The following is a 19258-nucleotide window of genomic DNA, read 5'->3' as shown; positions in this document are numbered from 1 at the left end:
TACTAAGGGAAAAATAAGACAACAAGCAATGGGGAAATGAAAAATAAGACAACAAGCAATGGGGAAATATAACTCTTGTAAAATACCTGCTTTGATAGAATAGATAGAAAGGCAAAGGTCAGAGGGTATTGGTGTGCATGCCCATAGGGTAGCTGTGCCTGGGAGAGCAACACAAGCAGAAATCCCCTGATATTCTCTCTCTCCTTGGTGGCACAGGACTGGTGCTCTCCAGGCTGTTGCACCAGAAAGAGCAAGCGGTGGTCTGTAGGATAAATGGAAAATGAGCCCATGGAAAGTTACTGTGGTGTGGAGGCTGTGGCTGAGATCAGCCTGCCTGGTGGGGTCTCAGCTCTAACCAGGATGGCTTCAGTTGAAGGCTGAGGCTTCAAACAGTCTCCAGTAGGCTAGAGATGGACGTGGAAACACCTGCCAGGCTTGCTAGGATACCAGTAGTTCTTTAACCCGTCAGGGATGAAAATCCTGTGCCCAAGTTCTTCCACTTGGAGGTCCCTATCCTGGAAAGACCTCTGCCTGTGCTCAGCTTTATGCTGGCACATTTAGGGCCTGCACACAACATCAGGTACGTCCTGTATATGTTGGCAGGAATCAAAGATGGGGCCAATGAATAACTGCTGGTAGCAGTAAGAATAGGAGTACAAAGATGTGGGAGGTTGGGCTTTTGGGTTCGGTTTTGATTTTTTTTTTTGCTACAGCTCTGATCAACAGATATCTGCAGCCAAACTTACCCCCTACTCAAACCGCTACTGGCTTGGTTCATCAGCGCCTGCCATGATATCAGCACGGAAGACTGTTAATATATGCTAAGCGCTGCAGCTATTCAGCAGGTGAGCCTGTTAGCTGCTAAAATCTCTTGCAGGGTGATGAGGCTGCCTGGCTGGACCCAGAGGCTGTGACAGGGGATTTGGCTGCAGCAGGGTATGAATTCTTCTGCCCTGGCAGCCACAAGCCTTCAGGAGCTGCTGTAGAGAGGTGGCATTTGCAGATCACAGTAAGTGGATTTCTCCAGAGCTGGTAATGCGAGCATTGCTGCATGGACTCCATAATGCCAGGAAGGTCTTCTGATTGAAGACACAGTGACTGCAGGAGGCAATTCCATCACCTGTCTTTTACCTAGCATCAGCCTTTCCTGGCATACTCAAGTGCTGTACTTAATAATGAGAATTGCTGTAATACCTCTTGGTTCTCAAAAGTCAACAGCCCAATGCCTGCCTTCAGCACCAGAAAGTCATAGCTAGAACAAGTAGGCATCACAAAATCTCAGGAACTCATCTCCCCTCTCCTCAGCTCTCTTGGAGGCAAGAAAGGAGATTTGGGTTGGTGTTTATCTTGCCCAGCAGCCCAGCTGAATGGGGTGATTGGGTAGCCTCCAGGCTGGATTACTTCCAAGTTGTGTTGATGATAGTTGTGGCTTTCTTTGAGGAAAAAGACAGGCAAAACCTGAGGGTAGGACGTGGTCTGGTGAAGCATGAGAAAAATAAAACTTGGTGGTGGAAAAGAAAAATCAGCCTTATGTGGAAGAAAACTAGAGAAGGGCAGCATTCCCAGACGATTTCAAGATCTGCAAATGAAGCAGCTAGGGTTTCTGGCCAAAGAATTTACATTCATGCTTAATTTTCATGACAACTCATTTGCTTGTTTTGTGAAAAGCATTCTTCTGAAATCCTGAGGGGGGATTGTGTGTGTGTGGTTTGCATATAAGTAATCTTTGATAGAAAACTTTTGAGCAATCCTTAAGCAACCCAAGTGAAAGCCGAAGAGCTCTCCATCCTCCTGTGTGGCACCAGGTGGCACACGTGCTGCTGCTTGTAACTCAGCGCTTGGGCAAGACGAAACTCCGGCCTTCGAAACACGAGGAAGGAATACCGGACTGTATTAGCAGTGCTGTAATGCCAACTTTACAAGGAAGTTATGAGTATATGTATTCTTGTAGCTGCAAACGTCAGAAGTGCCAGCAATCAAAATCCTGATAAAATCTGTATTATTTATGTAGATAAAGTGTCTGGTCATATTTCTAGGGTAGGAAGAATTTATAGAAAACACTACTTGTCTCTACCACTGCCAGCATGAGCTTCAGCTGAGCATAAAGAGTAGGTTCAAGTTTTTAGTCTCAAACATGAAATGTGCTTTGTCTGCCCAAACTCTGGGAGTGAGTTGAGTTGGCGCTCAGGTAGTTTGGCACTTCTGAAGGAAGCCCAGTGCTTGCTGCTGTAATATGAGTTTTCAAACTCTGCTGGGAGGCTGGACCAAACTACCTAAAAGAATGAGTTTCTTCATGCTTGCAAAGAGATCCTTGCTACGCACAGAGAAGAAACTTTGTGTTATCTGCTGTAAAATCTCACTGCTCGGTATTTTATGGAATAATTCACTTGCTCTGAGTATATCATTTATCTGTGATGGAGACAACTGGAAAGAGAATTGTTCTGCTTTAGTGGAAGTCTGTCAGAATGCTTTTTTTTAAGGAGAAAGTATTGTCTAAGCTGCAGCTCCCAGCAGGGTAGAGATATGTTTTGGAGTAAACAAGATTCCATTTTATCTTGTTTCTATTTGGGATACAGATGGAGTATAAACGTCCTTTTCCTTGTAAAACAATGCTGTTTCTCGCTGAGCTTAAGATCCAGGATAGTACAGTTCTTGACATCATAAGTCACTCCACAAATAGGAGCACCTTCCTTCAGTGACAAAGAATGTCTTTACAGCCTGGAATATAGAAAAGGAAAGGTATAAAGTTTAGAAGCCTGACAAGAACCTTGAGGGTTTGCACTGTAAAGCCAGGGTTAAATCTGGTCCTGGGATTAAGACAGAGGAAGAAGTGTCATGATACCAAAACCAGGACCTTCACGTTGTGGTAATGACAGTGCTCGCAGGACCGCCAAGCAAAAAGTGGATGTGCACCCACATAGAGAGACTTACCTCATTTCGAGCAAAGGGCTGACGGGTATGACACGTAGCAGCGTGCGAGAGCACAACATGTTTGCCACCTACCCACATGCACAAACAGTGTGTGTGCATGAGGGCTGGGCACGCCGTTTGAGGACTGTGTCACTGCTGTGCTGATTTTGTTGTCAGTATCTGGGCGCATAGTGATGGACTTCAGTTGTTGGTGGGACAGTGTGCGTGTGCGCTGAGTGTTACTGTGCGTGTTTAAGTGCACAGCTGTACCTGGGCGCCTGTGTCTGTGGTGCTGAGGGTGTGTGCAGGGGTGCACTTCTGCCTGCACATCTTCTGCACAGGCGATGTTCCCATCATGGTGCAAATGCAGGGTGTATCACTGTGGGTGACTCCGGGGTGCGAGGGGTTGCTCCCAAGGCTGTGTGGACACAGGGGTACATTTGAGTAGGTGACTCTGGGTGGAGCGTACCTGAGTGCGATGGGTGTTCCCAAGGCTGTGTCTTTCTGGGTGCGGGGTGCTCCTGGGGCCCTGTGGGTGCAGAGGTGTCCCTGGGTATGGGACGCTCCCGGGGCCCTGCGGGTGCAGGGGTGCCCCTGAGTGTGGGACGATCCCGAGGGTGCAGAGGCATCCCTGGGTGTGGGGCGATCCTGGGGCTGTGCAGGTGCAGGGATGTCTCTCGGGGTGCTCCCGGGGCCCTGCGGATGCAGGGGTGTCCCTGGGTGTGGGACACTTCCAGGGGTGCAGGGATGTCCCTGGATGTGGGACGCTCCCGGAGGTTCAGGGGTGTCCCCGGGTGCGAGGCGATCCTGGGGCTGTGAGGGTGCAGGGCTGTCTCTCGGGTGCTCCCGGGGCCCTGTGGGTGCAGGGGTGTCCCTGGGTGTGGGACGCTCCCGGGCGTGGAGGGGTGTCCCTGGGTGTGGGACGCACCCGAAGGTGCAGGGGTGCCCCTGGGTGCGGGACGCTCCCGGGCGTGCAGGGGTGCCCCTGGGTGCGGGACGCTCCCGGGCGTGCAGGGGTGCTCCTGGGTGTGGGACGCTCCCGGGCGTGCAGGGCTGCCCCTGGATGTGGGACGCTCCCGGAGGTGCAGGGGTGTCCCCGGGTGCGGGGCGATCCTGGGGCTGTGCGGGTGCAGGGCTGTCTCTCGGGGTGCTCCCGGGGCCCTGTGGGTGCAGAGGTGTGCCGGGCTGCGGGGTGCCCCCGGGGCAGTGGGGGTGCGGCACCGCCCCGCCGGGGGCAGCCCCTCCCCGCAGGCGGTCTCTCCCGGCCGGCGGGCGGGGGCTGTTCCGTGGCCGGGGGCGGCGCCGGGGCTGGCGGTGCCGGGCGCGGCGGGGCCCCGACGGCTGTGGAGGGCCGTGTCCCATGGCGCTGGCGGCAGTTCGAGCGCGGGTGCTGCGCGCCCTCAGCCGCCCGCTGGAGCCGGGACGGGTCCCGGTCGCCGCCCGGCGCTGCAGCAGCAGCAGCGGCGACGCGGGGGGCCCCACTGCGCTGCCGCCCGGCGGGTACGGGGTCTGGCGGGAGCGGGCGGCCCGCGACCCCGCCGGTTTCTGGGCGGAGGTGGCTCGGGGGTCGCTGCGCTGGGACAGCCCCTTCCACACGTCCTGCCAGCCCGGCCCGGCCGCCTGCGCCGCCCGCTGGTTCCTCGGCGGCCGCCTCAACGTCTCGGGTAAGGCGTCCCCGGGCCCGCGCATCCCCCGCCGCCCTGCGGGCCGCCGCGCCGCCGCTGCCCGCTGGTTTTCCCACTGGGAAACTCCTGCGCGCTGCCCGGGAGGTTTCCCACTGGGGTAGTTCTTCCCAGCGCCCCGCCGTGGGGGAAAAAACAGGGATTTTGGTTGAGCGGCGCTCGGGGAAAATCTGCCGGGTGTTGCGAAATGCTGGGTAGCGGGGAGAAAATCCGAAGCCGAGGTTAACTCCTGGCTGAGCCTCTTGCCCTGGCGCTGCTTCCCCGGCGGCTGCCTGTCGGTTCTGTGGAAACCCTGCCGCAGCCTCGACGTCTTCCTCGGGTCCGTGTGGGGCGAAGGCGAGCGAAGGCCTGCGGATGGGCTGTGGCATCCCTGGCACCAGGCTGGCAGAGAGGCCTTGACCTCAGCTTTGCCACCCTCGACCCTGGCAGCCGGCTGCAGGGATCTGCTTGGTTCAGTGGTGGGCTGCGCAGCGCAGGTGCGAAGAGGAGCCAAAGGTAGAGGACTGTGCAAATCCCAGGCTTTTATGGAGGAAGCTGCAGCTTCTTTTCTCTCTTAAATGGGGAGCTTGGTCTTTTCCTCCAACTTCACCACTTCCGTGAAGGAAGAGAAAAATTTGCCATGACAGTCCTAGCTCCCTCTGAGTTTCTTCCTGGCCAAGGCTCTTCTGTGCTGTGACCCTGCTTCATCCAGTGGGAGGAAGCCCCAGTCCGGTCTAGGGTACAACTTGGTGGTGAAGTCTTTTAACAGGGATGTACGTTTCTTACTTTCGTTTCCTGGTCCTGGGAGAGTGCTTTGATCACTGTTTCAGTAGTTTCTCTGGCCACCTTTTTTCACAGCAAAAGAACAAACCCTCCTCATGTATTCCAGAGAACACAGAGGAGTGTCTTTTCCCAGGAGATGATTCCCAGCAGTGGATCCCAAGTTGATGAATGTGTGTGTGCAGCCCTGCTTCCAGCACCCAGCAATCAGAGGGACTGTAGCTAGACTTCTGTTTTCATTGATTCCTGGTGAAAGGAAGATCTTGGCTGAGCACAGAGACTTCCAAAGATCTGTTTCTTTCCTTTGTAGTGTGGGATCAGCACCTTCTTCTGTATCCCTTGTGGGTCAGGTATCTGAAATCCAGATATTGCTGGGGCTGGTTTTAGATGATGTCTTAGGTCTGGTCGGCAGGCACTTAATGCCACTTAATTTTCTTTGCATAGGTAAAAAGAAATGGTAGATCTCTGAAACATGGATGTACAGAATTAAACAGTTTTGCTATTGCTGGTTTTCTTTTTTTAAGGCACAATGAAGATGGTACTCAGCCACAGCTGAGTGGCTGGTTTCCTGCTAGGAGGCTCTGGTTTTGTCCCTTGATCTCTTGATCTGAATACTGGTTACAGAAACATGGCAACAGTTCAGGTCCCTTATCCAGAGCATCCCGTGTGCCTGTCTGCCAACACAGCTAGACCACAGGCAACTGAGTCATCTGCTGCTTTTTGCTTGAGGAGACCTTGCAGCAGGATTTGGGAGAACTGTGAGCTTCAGTGCTGCTGGGTTTATTGCACTGTAACTCCTGGCCAGAAAAATACCTCAACAAACTACTGCACTTCCAAGGCAACAGGTTCTCAGGAGCATGTCTTACTGAAATAAATCCTTTCCAAGCGTTGTTGAGGAGGCAAGAAAACATGTGGAGAAATCATTAGGGTGTAGCAGTAAGGAGAAGGTCACTAAATTATATTTTGTAAAATGAGCAAAAGGCTCTTGTAAGCCTAAAATCAGGAAGGAAATAATAGCATTTGGCCCTGGTTCACCTGCCACTTCTTACTGAGCAAGGAACTAGAGCTCTCACTTGGCTCAGCTGGGCCTTGCTGTGACAGGAATTCCCTCTGAAGGCTAGTACAGCTGCTTATAAGTAAGAAATGCTGCTTGAGCAATGCATCCCTGTTAATGTGATTTACTGTAGTGTGGCGCAATATGTGAGGATGTTGCTGCAATGAGCTCGGAGGTGGGAGTTGCTAAGGATCACGGACCAAGCCACAGCAGATCCACATCTGGATGGGTGACAGAGGAAATCGGTGTTTAACTGCCTAAAGCATTCCCCATTAGAGCTTTTGTCCTCCTGTATTGTATTAGAATGACCTAAGAAATGGCTTTAACTCCTTTATAGTATTTCTGCAGGAATTTACATTAAGAAATTAAGGACTTTAAAAAGCCGAAGAGCGCTTTTTCATCTTTTTGAGATTGACAGTTGTTCTTGTAATGAAATATCCTGAATTCTGAGGGATTTCTCTCTCTGTGCACCTTTAGGGGCTCCTTTCCGCCCTCCATGTAGTGGTGTAAATCAGCTGTGATCACAGAATGCAGAAGCCAACTCCCGAGCTGCTGTTTACTTAAACTTCACAAATCGTAGCAGCAATAGGCAGCTTTTGTTGCACTAAATTTGTCTTGAAAAATGAAATCCATCCTCACCAGTGTTAACGTTTCCAGGAAATACGATCTGAAACTCAGAATTTTTTGTAAGGATTTTCTCTGAGTTATACAGCAGTGCGCCTGGCTGGTTTTTAATAGTTGTCTATTGAAATAAAGTTAGTGCTTTTGAAAGACTATAATGGAATAAGTAAGCTTAGTGTAGGCTTGGAATTAATACTTTGCAAGGTTAATCTCTAATCATCAGGCAAGTTGCTGCTGAACATTCAGGCAGGTCTCCTGGGTTGATTCTCTGTAAGTTTCTTCATGGTGGGTGCTCTCCCTAAGTTCACTTGAGCATCTCACGTAGTTGTTCAGGTTTCCTCTGCCTCTGGTTGTAGCGGGGAGAGATGCTCCTTCAGATGGTAATTTTACACCTTCAAGTTTTAGGGGATGTAACACACAGCTTGAAGCTCGTTCATATTTCCCAGATGTCTGTGTAGATGTCTGTATTCCATCAGTTTACCCTAGATGCTAAAGTTTTGGGTATTTTCAGTTAGCTGAGATTCAGCTCTTTCATTATACCCTGGAATAAAAATGTTTCACATAAGCTTTAATTAGAAAATTCAAATGACGCAGTGCTAAAAATACAAGCTGGGGAAGACAGTCTGTCAGATTTCTGTAGTGAAATGCTGCTCTGGGGAATAAAAACATCGAAAGAGTGTCTTGTCTTTGTGGTGCTGGGAGCAGGGGAGACACTTGGACTGGTTTAAGCTTAGCCAGTGAAGCTAAGCCGAGCTGAATCGGCTGAGGCTTGTCATGGGGATGCTATCTCTAAGGCAGCTGTACCAAATAAATATAATATTTGCAGTATTTGCTTACTACATATCTGGCCAAGGTCAGCTTTACTAGTGCTACAATTGCTAACCACTGTAAAGGACAACTTCCTGGTCTCTTAAGTGAGTGTGTGGCTAGCTAGCTAACGAATTGTGTTTCACCTTGTGCTAGCTTGCTGTTACGCTTGACCAAGCTAAGTTTATGCAGCACCTTACATATGATCAGGCTTTGTTGAAACCTCTGTTTTCTTACAGTAAATTGCTTGGATCGACACGTTGAAAAGTCTCCGAACAGAGTGGCTTTGATTTGGGAGAGAGATGAGCCTGGCACTGCAGTGCATGTAACGTACAGGTATGGCACCTTCTCGTGATGCTTTGTGATGCCAGGCAGTGTGGTGGGGTGGGGAGAAGAGCTGATGCTCCAAAATCAGAACTCTGTGAAATTCTCCTTTCTTCCAAGGTACTCCAGCACGTAGGACATGGAACCACAGCACTGCTGCTAGGTTGTGGTGTCGTGATGATATGACTCCTGAAAAACAGAGGCATGTTCCTACCAAGAAATTATATTCTTCCCCTGGCTTCTTCATGGAGAGGGCTCCCTGATCTTAGACTCATGAATAATAAGCATATTGCAGGGTAAGAGGTACAGTGGATGTAAGTTAGTGACAGCTACAGAAAATTTCAGACTCAGATCTGGCATCATCTTCTGGTTATGGTGTTAATCAGGCCTGCCTGTAGATTCCCTGTAAGTGGGGGCTTTTAGGAGAGAAAGGCTGTTTTTTTTTTTTTTCCTCCCTGGCTTATTTTCTCAACTGCCAGTTTTCTTTTTGCTTATTAGAAGCGTTCATGGGAAAATTTCTGTGAGCAGCTTTCGGTTTCAGGACAGCAGCAAGTGTCTTGGTGCAAACAACGCCTTGCGTTGATGGTCAACAGCATGATGTTGAGTCCTGACTGGAGGCAATTTGAAGTTCCTGTTCCTTTTCCCCATCCTCAGTGCAGTTTAGAGCAACCTTGAGGCTGCTCTGAGTGATGTTGACTTGTAACTACTGCTATAGATTGTAGGGTTTGTTAAAATAGGGCAGATTTCAAGCATATTTTTCTTTTCCCTGCTATGTGCCCTCATTTAGGAGGCATACCTGCCTGCAAAAATACCTTTTACATCATCTGTCTCTCTAGGAAAAGTTGAAGGTTCCCAGGCTTGTTACATTCCTCGGTGCATGTTTTAGGGAGCCAGATGTTTGATCTGCTGAATCAGAAAGCAGAGGAGACGTAGCAAGTGCTGTCATCTGACTCTTTTACAAAATGTTCTCTGTAGCCTGTTGATAGTTGGGATTCCTGGAGCTTCTGGAGTCTAAATAGGTTCTGGTGGTCTGGTTAACTGCCAGCATTTATCAAAGCTTCTGAAAACGTTATTCTATAGAGTGAAGAGCTGATCAGCAGAGTGGAGTGGGTGAACAAATAGCTTTGAGATGTTAGTGCAACAGAAATAAAAACTGTCTGATATAAAGCTGTGGAAGAAGTGAGTTGAGTTTAATCTTGGTATTGTTATTTGATGGTCTGTGTAGGCATGTTGTGATATAGATGTGTTGTAACCAATGGGTAGCTTGACTAAATGCTTTGAATTTTGCTTTTGCCATTCTGGCGATAGCAAAGGAGGTAGAATTGAAGGTTTTTCCTAGAGCTTGGGTGGTATGTGCACTTTTACCGCTCTCTGTACGCCCCGGGCATGAAACTGGGGGTAGGTCAGAGGTGGGAATTGTGCTCTGATTAACCTGAGAAGGAGAGAAGTCCATCAGATAGCACAGCCTCATTTAAGGCAACTCTAGCCTACCCGTTAGGCTGTGTTACTTGAAATGTGCTGAGCTGCTCCAGACCCTCAAACCATCTTCTAGGAATCTCTGGAGAAATGAGGAGGCTTTTCTGAACAGCAACAGAACTGTTGTTTCCTTGGCCATGCCAAAATGTATTTGGAAGAAAGCATATTTTCAGCCTGTGGATTCGTGATTGCTGTGGCTTGAAGACAAGTAACCCACATTTGAAAACTGAATCCATCTCTGTGCAGCCTTGCAAAGATACGGTAACTAGGAACCAGAAAGAAGAACATCCAAGTGAAGGACAATTTGGCAACCTCTATGTTCAAACTTCTGCTTGTATTTGAGAGCCATGTTCCTGTTGCTGTCTGGTGTTCTTGGGGAGATGTGACTGCATTCAAGTGACACAGGTTCTCAAGAGACTTTGGTCCTACAACATGATAAAATGGGTCACTTGGTTCTCTGCTTGTTTCATTAAGTCAGGAATAGCTTTGTTGAAAACAGCGATATTACATGGGTGTGTACGCAAGGAGAGAATCAAAAGTTTTGCCTTTTCTGTGATCTTTGGACTGCGTTTTTAAAAGTTTTTAATGGGGCGGTAAGGTTTTCCAAGGTGTGTTGGCACTGACCTCTGTTTGAGGCTGGGCTTAGTTGAAAGCTGTTTGCAGTAGCATCTTGTTTTAACTAGAAACTCTGTGAGGGAAAGCATATCAGAAAAAGAGGTGGCCCAGAAGCTGTGATGCCAGTAGAGTAACCCTCCAAGAGCCTCCTGTAGCAGAGTGGTCTCTGCACTCCAGCCTCAGTGCAGGACAGCCCCAGTGTGAAGAGGGAATGAGACGGATGTTGGATATCAGGAGGATCCAAACTCTGGTGTCTGTGGCAGAGGAGATGTGCCCCTTCCCTTAGGATCTGAATGTGCTGTTAATGGGACGACAGCCTTAAAGTCAAGCCCTAGGAAGGTAAAGACTTTAATGTGGCCACTGCCTTATGGACCAGCTTCGAGGACGGTCCTGGAATCTCAGCTGAGAGGTGTCCAGGGCTTACGTGAAGTACAAAGCACCATTTTCTTATGTTATCTACCTTGCAAAGCTTGCTGCTGTGAGCTGCTTCTCCTTATAGATAAGCCTTGAGTGGCACAAGGAAAGACATGGCTGCTGGCATTGGCCCTCTTCCTTCTCCTCTGGGGAGCTGTCAGGGGCAGGAAAGCAGCTGAGCGCTGTTCCCGTTCCTGTCACAGCCTGCAAAGGAAGCAGGAGACTCTGCAGGAAAAGGACTGGAACAAGCTTCCTCCTCCCTGAGGAACGGGAAGGCCTCGATCAGTGCGGCCTCTGCCGTGCATTGGCAAGAAAATGCAGCTGCATTGGCAAGTGCTATCCCAGCTTGCGCGTCCTTGGGAGGAGTAAGAGCCTCATTTGCCTCTGCCGCCCCATCAACTGCCTCACTTGTGGTGGGCAAAGAGCTGGTGGGACCATGCCATAAATCTTCATCCCTCTGCACCCTTGTCAGCAAGGTGGGTTGTGTTTATGTAGCTGAGTTCAAGTGCTCTGTGATAGGAGAGGAATTCAAACATCTCCTTATTGGCAAAGATGCACAAAGCCAGGGGTGAAACATTTCAGTTTTGCTTGAATGATGATTGCTGCCCTTACAAGTTCAGCTGTGATGATCTTTTTTTTTGCTGCTGAGTTTTGTCCTGTCTCTCCAGCTGATGTAACTCAGCCTTTCGGGGGAAAAATGTTCCCTGGCCCCTCTTGTGGTTTTTCCTCCTCTGAGTTTCATTTTTATCAAGTAGAAATTCAAATAAGTTTCACATTATCTCCAGTTTTGAATGGGAAAGCAGGAGACTTGTTTTTTTACTGCTTTGTGACAGCAAGGCATGCAACCCTCCTGGAATTTGGTGGCTGCAGTCAGCAAAGTGGGGACAGATCATGCCAATCTGTTGTCAAAAGGTCTAGCTCTCCAGATACTAAACCACCATAAACCCATTGGTAGTGCAGTGGTGAAGTAGCAGTTAACCTACAGGAGTGAGCAGCCAGCTGAATTAATTGGCAGAAGGGTCCAAGCCAGCTGGGAGTGTTTTGTCCTGGTCTGTGGATGTTGTCAAGGCCCAGGAGCTTTGAAACCTTGCAGAGGAATTCCCCGGTGCCTTGCTGAGCCTGTGTTTTAAAGGGCACTATATTATCAAGTGCCTTATATAAGCAGGCAGAGTTGGTGCTGGAGCTCAGCAACAGGGAATGTTAAAGACAGCAGCTAAAGTGATGCCAGACCTCCCCCTGTCTGACATGGGGTTATTTATTCTCTTTATAGTGTTCCCTTGTTTACTACGGTCTCAACTATTTAGCCACCTGTGAGCCAGTGTTTCCTAGCACTGCAGAATCCTATGGATATTGCCAAAGGGAGCTGTGTGAAGAAGTGGGCAGCAGTATGCGTTAGCTAACCTGTTTTTGCAAAGAGTTGCAGGCTGGGTCTCAGCAGAAGGGTTTTAATTTACGAAGGAGCTCACTCCAGTGCAGAAAACGTTGCAGGGAGAGGAAATGTTCAAAATGTAAATACGAAGTAGGGAAAGGAGAGCAGAAGCAGAGAGGCCAGAAATTAGGGTCCTAGATAGCTTTTCCTAGGGTCCTAGGTAGGTGGGAATGTGCAGAGGAGATATAGTTGGACATTCTTGTTAACCACATCAGAGCTGTGACTTTAACAAGCCAAGGGATGGTGGTTCCTTAGCCCCAGCTAAGGAAATTGTATCAGAGATCATAGTGAAGATTGCAGCTGGAAGCCATGTGGGTACTTACTTCTTGCCAATGTTGGCTTCCTAAGTTGAAATTACATGTAAATCTTGCCCAGCCTTTTGGCTTTCCCTATCCAAGGCAGCTCAGGGACTTTTTACTTTCTCACCTGAGAAAGGTCACAAGAGGTTTTCCTTGCCTTGGGTTCAGGATGTCTGCTGGAAGGCTGGAGAGCTGTGCTTGTTTAGCAATTGAATCTACAGCCAGAAAGCCTTGTGTTGGGCTTCATATTTTTCAGTTATTCTCACTGAAATGGAAAAAATGCTGAGTCTTCCTTTTGGTGAAAAAAAGGAAACATGAGTTTTCTTAATTTAGCAAAAAAGTGAGGAAAATGGAGGGTTAAACTGAGACACTGTCACAGAAGCTGCAGTGAGGAGTGAATACATTTGTGCGTTATTCTTGTGGCTCTAACATTGACCGAGGAAGAAGGGATGGGTGAAGACCTACTGTGTCCTACGGGACTTGAGCCCACGTCTCAGATGGCAATGCTCACAGTGCTGTGATCTCAGGGTATAGAGGCAGGCTTCGAACTTGGCTGCTCCGCAGTAATTCACATAGAGCAACAGCTAGGCTGAGAGACGCCCAGGTCTGTTTCTTGGTTGTTTTTTTTTTTTTAAACTATCCTGTTTGGGGCATTTGTCCTGAATTTTCAAATAGTTTCAGCCTGATCCAAACTGTGGTTCCAGGAAATAAACTGGTCACTGCAAGAACTCGACCCAGCCTTAGTGCTGAGACAGCAGAGGACATGGCTTGTGCTGAACCTCCTAAACAGGCACTGTCAAAGCCCATGTACGGCACAGAATATATTAGGAAAATGGCTAGAAATGCTTTGCAAAAGGCTGCTTCCCAAAGAAGGTCTTGATGCGATTTTTTTGGATGTAAAAAACTGGCTTCCTTTGTTTAGAAAGCTGCAGGCTGTCTTGCTGTGGTGAAAGATAGCCTCAGACTTCTTGGAAAAATGTTTCTGCCAGGGCGTCCCTAAAATGCATCAGAGAAATGCCGTGTGTCGGTGATGGTTTTTACAGGAGTCTTTGTTTCAGACATTGAGCGATGAGCTTTGGAAACACAGCTACCACTATATCTGGGGAGGGATCTGGGAGAAGTATGGTCTGGTACTTTCTGAGCAGAGATGTTGTAAAGATAGGGAGAGAAGTGCTGCATCTGGTAGATTAAACAGAAGTACTGGCCTGAGCAGTGATCTGCTGGCTGTGCTGAGGGGACAGCCTTGCAGATCTTGTGCTTAGAAGGGATGCTGTGATAGCTGAGGAGATGCCTGTGTAAAGGGTGATGAGCCTCTAGCAGAGAACAGTGTTAATGTTCAAAGTCTTGTTTATGGGCAAAAAGGAAGCACACTTTATAGAGAGAGGACTGAGAGCTTATTCTTAGTGTAATTGAGCCCTGAACATTCTAATCTTATTAGTCAAGATCTAATTATTACAGAAGAGGAAAGGAAGAGGTCCTGTTGGTTACCACTTTTGTTTAGCGTCAGGTCCACGTTTCTCGTACTGGTCGTTCGCAATGTGGGGCCACCAGTACCAGCCTGTGCTCCATCTCCTTTTGTCCCATAACTGTTCTCCTTCATGCCACATCCTGTGCCTCCATTTCTCAAGGCCTCTTACCATACCAAGCCTGTGTTTCTTTATACTACGTCATTATGCTAGGGTTGTAAACCCGTGATGGTTGCATAAAAAGATAAAGAACATTATCCATGGTTACCTGGTCAATTAGAAGAATTGCTGTTGCAGCTAAACGAAGTGAAACAAAGCTTTGGGTAGGTCAGGAAGAGCTCAGACAGAGCGACCATCATAACCTGCATTCCTGAGACCTTGCGAACTCGCTACAAAGCCTGTGGCATGTTGCTTGCCACAGCAGCGCCCTGTTACAGGGCTGCAGGGACACAACAGGAGCGGGCTGCTCCGTCCCTGAAAGGACGTGGTTTTCCAGCAGGTCATGACGTGAAACAGCTACGTGAAAGGTTTGCTCCAAAGCTGACGGAAATCAGCGGGCGGCAGGTCAGGAGAGAGAATGTAAGAGCAGCTTTGCGACTGGGTGGTTGTTACAGTTGTGGAGGGGGGATTTGTGCGCAACCCAGCCTCTTCTCCCTGTTCATGTTTCCTGCTGGCACAGGGGGAGAGCCAGCTCTCTTGTGCATGGCATTTAAAGCCTGTCAGTGAGCAGGCATGTCATTAGGGTAAGATGGTGCTTCCCTCTGATTTTGGAGGTGCAGGGTGGGTAAATTCACATGAAATCCATGTTCAGCAGCTGTCTACCCTCACACCTGCAGTACAGTGAATGGGTTGGGCTTGTCCACATTTTCAGTTGAAAGATAATGTTTTCTGAAAGCCAGTCTAGAAAGCCAGTCTAGAATCTCCTACATGTGTCACAATTTGTCACCTTCCCTGCCCGTGTTCATTAACGCACCTACTGTCTCCCTGGCTTGCTTTGTTTTAAAAGCACATGCTATATATACTCTTATTTCTCCTGTGCAAACGGCCTCACCTCCTGGGTCCAGCTGGTTGCTGCTTCCCTGTTTCTCAGCTCAACCCTGATGCTTTACCCTCCGGATTGGCATCTTGCTGCCCGATTTGCTCTCTTAGCTGCCTTCAGCTCTTACTATCAGCTTTTGCAGAGGTGTTGCAGACTGTTGCGCCATGAAGTGACTGCAGTTTCTTGGCTGTCTCTGTCCAGAGTCGCTTCCTTTGGTTGCAGCACATTTCCTTCTCCTGCGGCGGCTCTGCTGAGATCCTCTTGTCTGCCTGGCTTGCGTGCAGGGAGCCAGGCGTCCTGGGACCCTCTGTGTGCCCCGTGGCTTTGTCCATCTCTGGTGGTTGTCCTGCCTGCCTCTGCTGAGTGTCGTGCCCTGCTCCGCAGCGTCTGCTTGGGCAGCTGTGCTGAAATCCTTTGCAGTGCAGGGAGATGGCAACACTCTGAGCATTGCCTGGGATTTTGCCTTTCTTCTTGTGGTTTGCAGGAGTGGTGCATATCTGCCCTGAGCCCCTGGCTACCCTCTGCCCTTCACTGCCAACAGCTCAGCCCTTTCAGGGTAGACATTTTCACTCTAAGTGTATGTTTCCTCTACCCTTCCTCTCTACCCCATGTTTCAGTGCACGCAGAAGCTAAGTGAAGATGCTCGGCTCCAGGGTGACAGCATCTAGCTCTGTTCAGCGTCTGGTGTATGTTTTTGGTAGATTGCCTTGCTTCCAACACACCTCCTGAGCGCGGATGGAGGCAAGCCTTTCCCTGTGCACAGCCGGCCAGTGTTCGATGGCATTACCTCTGCGCCAAGGGTGGGGCAGTGCTGGGCCTGAGGCCTCAATTGCTCTTGGCTCTTCTAGCCTTGTGTGGTGGAGGGACTGCAATGCCAAGCTTGGCAGCAGTAGCAGGTGGTAATGGTCATGATTCCCTCTTGCTTAGTCCAGTTAGATCTCACCCACCCAGTTGTGCAGGGCAGTGACCCTGTAGGGTGCTCGTTCCATCCTGAGAACGTACTGGAAGTACTGGAAATGTGTAACCTGCTGGCATGTACTAATTGCCTTACTGTTAGATAGCAAAACGTGTGTGAAGGAGTGAGGGAGTCAAGGGAAGGATTCCTGACACAGCATTTCTGCTAACTTCCTTTTCTTGAACTGGAGGGGAATCCTGAGTTGCTGCCACAGGAGCCAGAAGACACACCTGATGCCAAGAGATTTGTGGATGTCTTTGTTGGAGTTCTTGGCTTCACCTTCTCCTTGTCCTTATGTCCATTCCTCCATGTGCTGCACTGCCAAGGGACCTCCAAGGCCTTCCTATATGGGTCTTTCAGAGCACAAAGGAGAAGGCAAAGTGAATAAATCTGGGGGTGAAGACATGGTTCTTCTTGTCTATCAATCAGCTTGCTTGCACGCTCTCATTAAGCAGATGTTACATTGGGGTTAATGATAAAAAAAACAACGAGAGCTTCTGCCATCATGGTCACTGGGTCCTGAACAAGCAAATGAACCACGAAGTTGCTCAGAAAGGATGCCCTTGCCAGAGCTCTTCTAGCTTTTCTGTTCAAGAGAAAGAGGCTGCAGCTCTGAAAGCACTTGGGTATTTTCCATTGCAGATTAGTGGTTTTTATTTTGCTTTCTCACAACTGCTTGTCTGGGGCTTGTTTCACTTCTTATGCTCTGCAGTTGAGCAGCGTAGTTTTGTTTTGGCTCTTTAATTTACTCATATTGAGATTTTTCTCTAATACAGCATTGGATGAATTATGGACCAGAGAACGTGACCTTTTGGTACGTACAGAAAAACAAACATTAGGTGGGAATTCGTTTTTGCACGGAGTCATTGAGTTCATGAATTTAGTGGAAGCAAGCAAAATAATACATCTAACAGACTATGCACTTATGTAGATAGCAAAAACATGCATGGTAACGAAGTGCTTGGGAAGAGGTTTTAAATGTTGTACTTTAGAGTTTAGGTTGATCTCTAGCTGTAAGGGATTAGGAGGGAATTCAGTCTGGGGTAAAGCCACTCCAAATCTGCTTTCTGCAGGATTGTGGTCACTCTGTGGTGGCAGAGAAGGCTCAGAGCAGACCCTGAGCACATCTGGCCACCTCTCCAAGTTCCTGTGCTTCAGGAATGATCTATTTACTTGATGCTATGGGAATAGTCTTAAAATAAATATCACAAAGTGCTGTGGCTGGGATTTAAGGCTTGTTTTCCTTACCTTCCAAAGATGGTGGAGAAGTCATCACTGCATCTATCTTCATACTTTCTCTATGGCTGTTTTGCTTTGCTTCCCTCACAGAGCAGATGGAGTTTTATACCAAAGAAATAAAATGCCAAATTATTCTCAGGCCATGGTTTTGTTATGTCATTTCCAAAGTGGAGCACCTGGGCTTTGCCTATTTCCAACTTGCATCGGTTTAAAAAAGAAGAAACAAAACAATTTTTGATGGACCAGGAAGAAACATTTCTCTTTATTTTCAGCTTAGCCACCAGCTGAAAGCTGGTTTTGTTTGTTTGTTTTTTCACAGCTATGGCCAGTTCTGGGAGATTATGATACATTGGTAGGTTCATGTTTTACAGCTTATTATGGAATGCAGACCCCCAAAATTCATTTGTTTGTTTACAGTTTTTGGAGTCCCCGGTGGTGTAGCTTACAGACCCCGAAGGGTTCACAGGCAACAGGTTAAAGATTATGGTTCTAGGGAGTAGAAGATACCTCCCTCCTCTGGGCCTCAGTACTCAGAGAGTTCCTGAACCCAGAGGACAATTTTCATTCCTGGTGGACTCTGCGAACCTTCTCTTCTGACCTGATGGTTGGCACCAGTAAGGGGTGCTCTGCTGCCTCTCGTGAGGGTCACCTCCTTCCTTGCTGTGAGACCACTCCTTGCTTGGCACTATTATCTGTCTTTCTCTCAAAGCCCTTCCACTGCGGGCACACAGAGCTGTTCAGTTCATGACAGCATCTTGGTGCCAGGCATGCCTGCAACTGTGTTAAACCCCATGCAGGCATCAGAATAAGTGTACGAGCAACTCCTTGTCCACAAACTGCTTTTTCATACCTTAGAGGAACTTTTCTGCTATTAAGTCAGCATGTTACAGTGGCGAGCTCTGTGAAATGAGCCTTTGTTCGTGTTCTCAGTGTTCCCAAGTTTCTCTATGCAAGAGTGGCTGCAGCTTTACACGGAGCAGAATCTCAGTTCTGCGAGGCTGTTGCACTGTGCAGCGCAGCAGGAATTCGGGCTGCCAGTGATCCAGCTTCGATGAGAGTCTTGGAAAATCTGCCACTCACACAGTGTCTCAGGACTTCTCCTTTTCTTCCTCATGCATGCAAATGTGTTATTTACCCATGCAATTTAAAGAGAAGCTACTAGTTGTTAAGCACTTCCATCAGTTCCCCAATATAAACAGTGCTGGGAGTCTTTGGACAACGGCTTCCACTTCATCTTGCGTTTATCCCACATATGTTCCTAGTAGCTTCTGACTAAAGGCATCAAGGATGGCTGAAATGGACACCGACTTCTAGAAGCAGCAGGACAGCCACTGGCTTGCTGGCTGCTCTACGCACGCCAGAGCCTGGCAGCTCTGGGCAGCACCTGCAGCTCTTACTCCCTCGTCCTTCTGCAGCAAGCGTGGCTCTCTGTCCCCTTTTTCTTCTCTCCTCAATGGAAGGAGCAGTCTGGCTCTCACCACACCCCAGGCCACCCTTCTTTAAGATACAAAAGCTAGCATGCCCTATAGTGCTGAGATGAGAAGATCCAGAGGTGATTGCGATGCTTCTCTCGGTTCAAGTTCCTCGTTTTTTTTGCTGTAAAACAGGTTGTGCAGTCACATGATAACGTTGCTTCTGTGCCGCAGGGAACTACTGGATCTGACTTGCCGTCTTGCCAACACCCTGAAGAAATATGGGATACAGAAAGGAGACAAGGTGGCCATCTATATGTCCGTGTCTCCCTTGTCTGTGGCAGCTATGCTGGCTTGTGCCAGGATTGGTGCTGTTCACACTGTGATCTTCGCTGGATTCAGTGCGGAATCCTTAGCTGGGAGGATCATGGACTGTAAGTAGATGCAGAACAGGGAACAAACCCCTCTGGACAGTGCTCCAAAACATAATCCCAATTTTGTGTTTCCTTGGCAGAAAGAGAAAAGGTTCATTCTCAGCTGGTGGGACAGTTCACTCTGCTTTGCAAAGTACTGTGAAGAGCCTATTCCCTAGTGGCAGATGCAGTATCCTCTGGCCTTGAAATACCTTATAAATTGCTTGACATTCAGTCTGCTCTGGGTTACTGCCAGTCAATGTGAAGCTGGAGGGAAAACCAGAGCTTAGGAATGGGGCCTGATTTGTTCTTTTTCAGTGTAATCACAGTGTTTCTTTGATACT

At 48.6% G+C, this 19258-nt stretch overlaps 1 protein-coding gene across 1 annotated transcript in view; it reads left to right on the top strand.

Moving 5' to 3' along the window:
- The first annotated feature begins 4270 nt into the window (after positions 1-4270).
- Positions 4271-19258, top strand: part of ACSS1 (acyl-CoA synthetase short chain family member 1) — a 44682-nt gene continuing 29694 nt past the window's right edge. The window contains exons 1-3 of the mRNA XM_086631789.1: positions 4271-4574; positions 8073-8169; positions 18736-18935. Coding sequence (XP_086487915.1) covers positions 4271-4574; positions 8073-8169; positions 18736-18935 — 601 coding nt within the window. The remainder of the gene's footprint in view (positions 4575-8072; positions 8170-18735; positions 18936-19258) is intronic.

Source organism: Tauraco erythrolophus, chromosome 2 (assembly GCF_009769465.1).
Source record: "Tauraco erythrolophus isolate bTauEry1 chromosome 2, bTauEry1.pri, whole genome shotgun sequence".
In the NCBI taxonomy this organism is placed as follows: domain Eukaryota; kingdom Metazoa; phylum Chordata; class Aves; order Musophagiformes; family Musophagidae; genus Tauraco; species Tauraco erythrolophus.
Note: the sequence above shows the minus strand (reverse complement) of the source record. Positions and strands in the feature narration are given on the sequence as shown.